The sequence below is a fragment of the Nicotiana tomentosiformis genome, chromosome 8 (assembly GCF_000390325.3).
Source record: "Nicotiana tomentosiformis chromosome 8, ASM39032v3, whole genome shotgun sequence".
Lineage (NCBI taxonomy): Eukaryota > Viridiplantae > Streptophyta > Magnoliopsida > Solanales > Solanaceae > Nicotiana > Nicotiana tomentosiformis.
In genome coordinates, this window is record NC_090819.1 from 136839784 (window position 1) to 136849652 (window position 9869).

A 9869-nucleotide genomic window follows, 5' to 3' on the forward strand; every position below is an offset into this window, starting at 1 on the left:
TAGTCAGACCTCTCTTCATCTCTTATATAACAACAATTCATCATAAAAATCAAAAAAAATTCGAAATCGATTTTTATGTTACGTTATACAGTTATAGTATTTATCATCTATAACAATACTTTAACATAGCAGCAAAAAAATATCAGAACAAAGGAGCTTGTTATAAAAATGTGAATTATAAATATGCCGTAACATTTGTGTCACTATAAAAGATTATAATTAAAGATAAAATGAGAATTTCAAATTAAACTGTTTCCAAATTTATCACAACATTTTTTTGAACGGAGAAAGTATTTTAGTTTTACATAATCTATATATTTTAACTTGTTATAACAAATAACAAATAATTTGTCTTTTTTCTAAATTACGAAACATATTTTTTATGACAATTACTTGTAATTATCTTTTGAATAAACTGTGACTTGGTGTTAAAAGTTTTATATATATGCTGACAAATCAGTGAAGCACAACTGACATAACAATGGAGTTTCCAATTATCACTCTCAGAAACATTCCTGTAAAGTCTCTCTCTTCCCATTTTCCTTTCTTTCCCTTTTATTTCCCCTTTCCTTTTTTTCTCATTTTGTTAAATTTCTTCTTATAGGCAATTCACAGGATTTTACTACTAGCCGTAGTGATTCTAACGGCGTTAGGCAACGTTCACGGCCGTCATAAAGTACACAAATGGGAAACAATAGAGTACTCCGCCATAAGTTGCAGAGCACACACCGCTTGGTTGACGGATTTTGGTGGAGTTGGTGACGGAACGACGTTGAACACTAATGCTTTTAAAACGGCCGTTGATCACTTGAGTCAGTTTCAATCAGACGGTGGTTCACTGCTGTATGTACCCGCCGGAAAATGGTTGACGGGGAGTTTTAATTTGACTAGCCATTTTACTCTGTATTTCGACAAAGATGCCGTTCTTCTCGCCTCTGAGGTAACGTTTTGTTCTTAGCCAATTCCTCTTTTTTATGGAATCGGTTATCAACTCTTGAATGCATGAATTAATGTGCTTCACCAATATATAATTCTACGGGCATTTTAGTATTTTTTTTGTTTATAATAGTATCCGTACTCTCCGAGGATTCAGGATTTAAAAATTTAACGAGCTCAACCTTTAAAATTTTTAGTGTGAATTCATTATAAATCTAATATTCGTTGAGATTTTAATAGGTTTTTACATATAAATTTTGTATTCCATATTAAAAATTATGTGTTCAATTAAACTTACAACCGAAAGACTATCCATGTCCGTCCTAAAAAGAACAATATTACAATATTGATTTGAAAAATTGATTTGCGTGTTAGATAAGAGGAACCATTTTGTATCCGAAACATATTAGTCAAGACTAAATCATATGTGCACCGTGTAGGTTTGATTAAATGGGAAAACACTATATATGATTTTTTTTTAATTTTCAGACCTCAAATAGGAGACCTTTTAGAATAATAAAGGAATCTAATCATCCCATAACACCGCTTTGATTGTGACATTGGCTAAAATGTAACACTAGTTTAGTGGTGGGAATGTATTTTTAGAGGCGCCGCACCAGCTTCATGTGACCTTCTATTATTTTAGTGATAATCCTTTGGGGCAGGAGCGGATTTTTAATCAAATACATTAGACACGTGAACCCATGATTTTTCTGTCCAATTACGTATTTTATTCATATATTTTAGAATTGGTTGAGTATTATCTGTTGACACCTATGCTCCAAAAAAAGCTAAATGATGCACTTGATTGAATGTTGAGTTACTTACCTAGAGGACCAGGGATCAAATTTCACTTAATATTTTATTTTTTTCCTTTTTTTTTTTTTTTTTAGGGATGCACCCATGTTATAAAAATCATAATCGGGGACGTAGGATAGTTCAGTATTAAATACAACTAGGTGTTAAAATAAGCCTCTTATGAGTTAATATTTGTACTATATCTTATTTTCCAGTCCGTGAATGCAATCGGCTGAGAATAGTACAAAAGGCGCACTATGCGGTGAGAATATCGTTCGGCTAATGAGTCCAAATCCATGATAACATTAATTCAAGAATTGTACGTTCTCCGGAATTTTAATTTTATTTATTTTAAGAAAAATAATATTGCATAGCTGCTTTTAAAATAGTAATAAAAAAATATCTATTTTTTGTATATATATATATATATATATATGTTGTATGTTATATACAAAAATTATACATTTTTTCGGCTACCAAATATAAATAGTTTCTGGCGCAATAATACGTAAACTAAAATGGTGGAGAGTGCATACGTATTAAAAATGGTTTGATAAACAAGAATGATTGTTTTTATAAATGAAAAATAATTTAACTTTAAACTTGACTCTTTATTAGAAGCTTTTATAGCTACATAAATATTATGGTATGTTTAAGATTATAAATTTTAGAAGTAATTTTCTTTATTAAACTCCATATGTAGTCAAACTAAGTCACATTAAATACTAATTTTGAAGAGCGAGGTTAATTCTTATAATCTTATCCGATTATGCCTCCTTTGTGATATCACTAGCAAGTAGCTAGAGGAAAACAAACGTAATATTAAATGCCTCGTACTGATAATCTAGGATGTGGGCAACAACTAAGCCAAGGATATTGTTTGTATTTTCAGAATTATTCATCACGTGAACTAAATTTTGTCCATTTTCTATAACTTGGGGATCACATTCAAAGCTACCATATGTGGTCTTTCGGAGCATGCTGGTAGCATATGGGCAGAGACGGAGCTAGGGATTTAAGTGTGTGAGTTCTAAATTTTAAAATAAAACATTGCTTAACATTGCTTTCAGGGGGAATCAAACTCTCATCTTTTCCAGCAAATTCACAACCTTTACCATTGAACCAAGACCCCTTTTGTTACTGGGTTCGTCAGTATATATTTATATAGATTTGGTAAATATTTCAATACAAACACAGGGTTCTGAAAAAAGTCACTGGGTTCGCCCGAACCCGCACCCACAACTATAGCTCCGCCCCTGCATATGGGGAAGGTCCAAAAGCAGTGACAAAACTAGAAAATTCAATAAGGATACTTAAAATCTATTTTTTTAAAATCAATAATAAGTAAGATTTTATTCTATATGCAGTATAATTTTTCAACAAAGTATGTTCGGTTGACCATACTTTGCCGCACATAACTTCACCCTTGTCCAAGAGAACCTCATGCTTTGTTGCTCTTGCCCAAGTTTTAGTGAGTAAAATTGCTCGATAATTGTATTGACAGGAGGTAATGAATACCCAGTGAAATAATCGACATACACACAAGCTGACCTGAACAACACGCAAAAGAATAAGCATGAACCAGCTTCAAATTTGGAAAAAAAGCTCACTATTCTAATTTTATCTGGTTTAAAATTTCAGTTACCACAGTGACACTCAAAAAACATTTCGTGTCTCAGAACAAAAGGTTTTCAATGGAAATTTTGTGCTTTTTTCTCTTCCAATTCTGCTATCTCACTGATTTCCTGTTCTTCCTTCCGCTTAGGATGAAAATGATTATCCGGTGATTGCACCGCTGCCGTCCTACGGTCGAGGAAGGGATAATGACGGAGGTAGATTCATTAGTCTTATTTTTGGAGCCAACCTCACCGATGTTGTCATCACAGGTACTCTCATTTTATATCACTGTTACATTTCTCATATCGAAAATCTATAATATATGAATTCACATCGAAAATTCGTAGCTGGAACTCTTAATCCGGCTACTTTTTAGGTGGTGAGGGTATTGTCCATTGCCATTTTAAGAGCGGAATATTTCTTTTGTTGTCATTTTGTTTGCTAAATCGTGTAATTTTACTTTGAAATTCACTCAGGGGAAAATGGAACAATTGATGGTCAAGGGCAGCTATGGTGGGACAAATTCCACAAAAAAGAACTACAATATACAAGGCCATATCTGATAGAAATTATGTACTCTGATAACATTCAAATCTCGAGTCTTACATTGGTTAATTCTCCTTCATGGAATGTCCATCCTGTATATTGCAGGTAATCAAATTAATCTTGATCTCCAGTAGTTCAATATTGTTATCTTCTAGATCAATAATAATTAACGCAAAAAACTCGATTTCTTTGTGAAATGCAGCAATATTATTATCCAAGGCATCACTATCCTTGCACCAGTCAGATCTCCAAATACTGATGGGATTAACCCTGGTAATCTTGCATTATTGTTTACTAATATATTAAATTGTTTGAGTGATATTAAGGTTTCATGTAACAGGCAACCTGCCTCATTTTCCAGGTTACTAATCATACTTTTTATGATGGTTACCTGTAGCTAGCCACTCCGGCATTTTGGTTACTATTAAGTTTTTGACTAAAAATAAGTCTCACTTGCAGATTCTTGCATAAATACTCGAATAGAAGACTGTTACATTGTCTCTGGAGATGATTGCATTGCTGTTAAGAGTGGCTGGGACGAGTATGGAGTTGCATTTGGGATGCCAACAAAGCAGCTCGCTATAAGGCGAATCACCTGCATTTCTCCAACCAGTGCTACAATTGCATTAGGCAGTGAAATGTCTGGAGGAATTCAGGATGTAAGAGCAGAGGACATAGTAGCAATCGATACAGAATCAGGGGTTCGAATCAAGACTGCAGTAGGACGAGGTGGATACGTAAAGGATATATATGTTAAAGGTGTGACAATGAAAACCATGAAATATGTATTCTGGATGACAGGAGATTATGGTTCTCACCCTGATAACAATTATGATCCGAATGCATTACCTGTGATCGACAACATCAATTACCGCGATATGGTTGCTGAGAATGTGACCATTGCTGCTAAGCTTTCAGGAATTTCTGGTGATCCATTCACTGGAATTTGCATATCAAATGTCACGATTGAGTTGGCGCCTAAAGCAAAGAAACTGGCTTGGAATTGTACAGATATTTCGGGGATTTCAAGTGGTGTGGTTCCTCAGCCTTGTGAGTTGTTGCCAGATCAGGGAACAGAGAACGTTGCGCCCTGTAATTTCCCAACAGAGAACTTACCAATTGATGAAATGAAAGTTCAGACGTGTTACTGCAGGAAGAAAATATATTAACACATCAAGGCATAGAAGGATGATCATATTATAATCAGTCAAATCATTCTGTTGCTTACACCTCTTAACTGTGGATGATATACCCTAGCCATGCGAATATCTGTAACTTTTACATATTTTTAAATGCTACTATCAGTTATTGCAACCAAAATTTCAAGGACAAATCATAGCAAGAAGATTGTTGGTGAATACGTGTTGAATCATAATTAAGCTCTTTTAGTGTTTTACAAGAACTGTAGTCATTGAACAGAACCAAGATACAATGTTAGATTCTTGGCCTTCGCAAACACCAGCACCCCTGATAAATATCTCACATTGAAGTATAGAAATCATGATATCAGTTTTAAGTCAGCTCTCTCCTCCCACTAAACATAACTTACAAAATGTATTGAATTGCAAGAAAAATACTTCCTACATATGATACACAATCCAGGACAACCCGTCATATTTTTAGTTCAACAAAGTCTGGGTAGAACTTCACGGACTCCTTCCAAATCAGTTCCTTGATATTTTCTTCAGAAATTGAGGGCTGCTCAAAATCAAAACTGAAAGGCCTGGGACAAATCGGCTCATCGTTGATGTCATGAAGAGATGACAAAAATGGGTGACAAAGAGCCTCATCAACTGCACATAGAGAGAGAAAATCGAACATACACGAGGTAAACAGGATGGACTAAAAACGGAAATTAAATCATGCAAAGGTTGAGGTTAGAATATTCGGTGCTTTACCTGTAATCCGTCGGGTTGGGTCAAAGACAAGCATCTTTTCAAGTAAATCAATAGCCAAAGGTGACATGTTAGGAAATCTTGCAGAAAATTGTTGCTTAGGATATTGAGGAAGCTCTCGGACATATCTTCGGGCATTATCACTTCTCAGAAATCTAAGGCTGGCATCATCAGGAGAACCTAGTAGCTTCAAGAGAGAAGAAACATGATTGAAGCTGGGAACAGTAAGCTGATCAAACTGCTTCAGAACCAGATAAAAAGTCCCATATATTTTTCTTGAACCCGTTGTGAAAATATGAAATGATTTACTTATTCAATGAACATTTGAAAGAATTATCTGCATGAAATTACAGCATAGTGCTGGCTATGGCAGTGGAAATCACTCTCAACTCCCAACTTCAGAGAAAGGGAATGCTTAAGACTAGTTTCAACTTAAAAAGGAGGGAAATGAAAAAGAAAAGAGGAGGTTATTTCAGGTAAACTGCGGATCAACTTCTTTACACCTTCAAATAAACTTTTTTTTCTTAATCAGGTTTGCTAAAGGATTTTGAAAATGTATTGCAAACCATGAAAGAGCCAGACATGACTTTTTACCTCAGTAATGAGTCTCAGCTGATGTACATAATCTTTTCCGGGAAACAAAGGTTCTCTTGTCATTATTTCACCGAGAATACAACCAACCGACCAAACATCAATTGCGGCCGTGTATTCCGAACAGTTAAGGAGCAGTTCAGGTGCCCGATACCAGCGAGTGACAACATATTCAGTCATGAAATCTGTCTCAGAAGTTGTCCTCGCCAAACCAAAGTCACCAATCTTGAGGTCGCAATTTGCATTTAGGAGCAAATTGCTTGGCTTAAGATCACGATGTAAGACATTTGCTGAGTGTACATATTTCAGTCCACGTAATAGCTGATACATGAAGTACTGCAAAATTAAGTCAAACGTTATCCAACTATTAAAACCCAGGTAATGTACCAGCAATATGCCAGCATTACTTTAGGAAAGAAAGAGGTATATCAAATGCTCACAGTGAAAGCTAGAGAAACTTCCAGGCATTCCTCCATGTTATTAAGAGAAAATACTGTATGATCCTAAAAATCTAGCTTAGCATGCCAGAGTAAGGCCAGGACTACAACAACAAGATTCATAAAATTGTTGGGAGAAGGAACAGTCATTGTCGTGCCTCTGTATCTATTAATGGAGTTATAGACATCTAATTATAGTTTGAGAGATAAAAGGAAAGCCCTCTCTCGAATTCAAAGATGTAACACAAATAATGACTCTCTTCGCCGGGATGGCTCCTAGTATTGGTGAACGATCTCCTCTACACGTTATCTTTGGGCGTTTTACTCTCTTGTAAAGAGATGACTATTCAAACCTCTGAGTATTCAAATGCATGTGCTTTGTTTAAATTCCATCTTCTGCACAAAACAAACCGAGCCCTACATCTCACTCTTATGTGTTTTCTTGAGTGAGGTTGGGGTACCCTAATGCTAATGATTATCAGTAACTGTCACCTCCAAGTATCTGATGAATAATAGTAATCCAATTCATATTTTATTTTACAGCACAGAATAACAACTGTGTTGAAGTCACGGTATAAGTACAAATGGAAGAAAAGATGGAAAGAGTAGCTTATACCAGACAGAGAACCAAGTAAAAAGAGAAAGGAATTATTCAACTTACACATCATATCACATTAAAGAATGGCCATCGATTCTGCATTAACAAAGCCAATACTTAAGGTAGAGCTCACGCTCTACTTAGACAACAATGTTTTCAGCAAAATAAGACTTATTTTAATCTACTATTTCCTTCCTTAAACAGAATATTACACACACTATTCCCTCAAACATGACACACATACGGACATAAGATTTTCTCAAGTTGATTAACTAGGAAATCATGTTAAAACAGCAGCCAGACTTGCAGAAGTACTATATGCATAGTTTGTTTCTAAATCTGACAATTAGCTTCAGACATGTCAACTATACCTCAATTTAGAACTGCCTCAATTTCAGATTAGCTTAGGACTTCGGCGTCGACTATTTGAAGAATCAAAGTAGAATATAATATTAAGCATTTTTAGCCAAATCATTGATATCTAATAACAGCATTTTCAAGGAAGAGAAAAACCTGACAGTGATCATTTGTCAAAGGTTGTTCAGACCGAATAATCTGATGAAGATCAGTATCCATTAGTTCATAAATTATGTACACATCATTGAAAGCCTCTTTCTTTGGCGGCCTTATAATGTCTTTGATTGCAATAATCTGAAAAATTTTAACAAAAAATTAAAGCACTCAAAAATGAAGCAACAAATCAAATTCATTCACGTACTAATCACCGGATAGGAGGAATCCTCTTACATTTTCGTGATCCATGTGCCGAAGTAGCTTAATTTCTCTCAATGTCCTCTTCGCATCAATTCTATTATCAAATGCATTTCCTATTTTCTTAATCGCAACTTCCTCACATGTCTCTGAATTTATAGCAGCACTAACAAATAGCAAAGAATAAGAAGCAGTTATTCCATCATATCCCCCAAACATGGCAAAAATAAGCAAGAAATCAGTACAAGGAGATTCGAGTGAAAACATAATTAAGTAAATAAAAATATCTTCTTTTACAGCTTAAACTTTTAGACAAACAGTTCTTACGACAAAAATAATCTGTCGTACACATAAAGAGCATGAAAAAACTCATTTTATGTGGCACACTTTTTTTTTTTAGTTTGTTCCAAAGGAATAACACATTTCTATGTTTAGAAACAAAACTTTGAATTTCCCAATTTACCTTAATGAGATGATTCATAGTCACACAAATATGATGACTTTTTACCCTACAAGTTCCAAAAGTTTTTCTTTCTTTCTTAAACGCCATGCCAAGTCGAACACTGTCATAAATGGGACTGAGGGATATGGTCTCTATAACGGTTTAAACTTTTTGACAAACAGTTCACAAATTTGACATTCAAAACATTTCCACACACTATGACAAAAGTAAGTTGTCCTTCACATAAAGAGCATATGAAAAACGTAATTAAGTAAATAAGAATGTATTGTATCAAAAAATTTAAACTTTTAAACGAGATTACCATACGAGGCCGTAAGCTCCGCGGCCGATGGGACGAATAGGAGGAACGTATTTGCTGGAGACTTCAAATAAGTTACCGTACACATTGTAACGGACGTATTTACCGCCGTGTATGAGCACTCCTCTGATTTCACGACTACTGCCAGCGCTTGAAGCTCCGCCAGTTTGATTAGCCATGACGACGGCGTCGCGACGGATGATAATGGTACTGGTGGTGCAAGCAGACGGCGGTGGAGGAAGTCGCCGGTATAACGGCGTTTGATGGAGGCTCGTCGGTGATGTATATATGGTGGTGAAATTAATTTTTTGGATTTAAGCCATTGGAATATTCGAAACAGTAAACACGGCTTTGAATATCCGTGAGCTGAGTAGACTTCAGTCTTCACTATGGGGAAATGCGAATATAATACTCTCCCCATGCCATTTATGTCGCGATTTTTAATTCGACATAGAATTTAAAATATTAGTAAAATTTATGATCTTAAACATAAAAATATCTTATTGTTTTTGTGACAAAATAAAAAGAAAAAATTAATAGGATGAGTGGTATATATATTAGGAAATATTTTTCTTCAAAAATTATTTGGTAATTATTTTCTATTTTAAATGACTTTCTTAATGTTTTCCTCTTATTGTGAGGAATATTTTTATTTTCTAATTTGAAAGTGATTTATTCCAGTCCAAATCCTTATATTCGGAAGATAATCCAGTAGTAAAGATGTCAAGATCAATCTAGTTGAGCTTCTCTCCTTCTCTACTAACTCTATTGAAAAATGTTTGAATCTTTTATTAAAATTTGTGCAACTCATCCTGTTTTTTAAATAAATTTGTATTAAAGAAGTCTGTACATAGATATTTAATCAGATAAAAGTAGTTGAAAATGAATATAAATAAGAATGATTCTTTGGTCAACCTGTTGGAAGTCCCATTCCAAGAACCAACTTGTCGTTTAAAATGATCTTATCCACCTACTGCTA

At 34.7% G+C, this 9869-nt stretch overlaps 2 protein-coding genes across 2 annotated transcripts; one reads left to right on the forward strand and one right to left on the reverse strand.

The window, feature by feature from the left end:
• The first annotated feature begins 376 nt into the window (after positions 1 to 376).
• On the forward strand, positions 377 to 5255 carry LOC104099088 (probable polygalacturonase). The gene is made up of 6 exons (XM_009605988.4): positions 377 to 517; positions 605 to 940; positions 3500 to 3620; positions 3828 to 4002; positions 4100 to 4170; positions 4357 to 5255. Exons 1-6 carry the CDS (start codon positions 482 to 484, stop codon positions 5064 to 5066), a joined length of 1449 nt encoding a protein of 482 aa, XP_009604283.1. The 5' UTR covers positions 377 to 481; the 3' UTR covers positions 5067 to 5255.
• On the reverse strand, positions 5245 to 9289 carry LOC104099087 (mitogen-activated protein kinase homolog MMK2-like). Its single transcript, XM_009605987.4, has 6 exons — positions 8894 to 9289; positions 8166 to 8295; positions 7932 to 8069; positions 6387 to 6719; positions 5796 to 5979; positions 5245 to 5690 (listed from the first exon to the last, which is right to left on the reverse strand). Exons 1-6 carry the CDS (start codon positions 9067 to 9069, stop codon positions 5509 to 5511), a joined length of 1143 nt encoding a protein of 380 aa, XP_009604282.1. The 5' UTR covers positions 9070 to 9289; the 3' UTR covers positions 5245 to 5508.
• Between the last annotated feature and the right edge of the window lie 580 nt (positions 9290 to 9869).

Excerpts from the sequence above, each read along its gene's own strand:
- LOC104099088 (XM_009605988.4), top strand. The coding sequence starts at position 482 with ATGGAGTTTCCAATTATCACTCTCAGAAACATTCCT. Across the intron at positions 941-3,499 it reads CCGTTCTTCTCGCCTCTGAG|GATGAAAATGATTATCCGGT; the intron begins GTAACGTTTTGT and ends CCTTCCGCTTAG. Across the intron at positions 4,003-4,099 it reads GTCCATCCTGTATATTGCAG|CAATATTATTATCCAAGGCA; the intron begins GTAATCAAATTA and ends TGTGAAATGCAG.
- LOC104099087 (XM_009605987.4), bottom strand. The coding sequence starts at position 9,069 with ATGGCTAATCAAACTGGCGGAGCTTCAAGCGCTGGCAGTAGTCGTGAA. Across the intron at positions 8,296-8,893 it reads GGAGCTTACGGCCTCGTATG|TGCTGCTATAAATTCAGAGA; the intron begins GTAATCTCGTTT and ends GCTATTTGTTAG. Across the intron at positions 8,070-8,165 it reads GGCACATGGATCACGAAAAT|ATTATTGCAATCAAAGACAT; the intron begins GTAAGAGGATTC and ends AAAATTTTTCAG.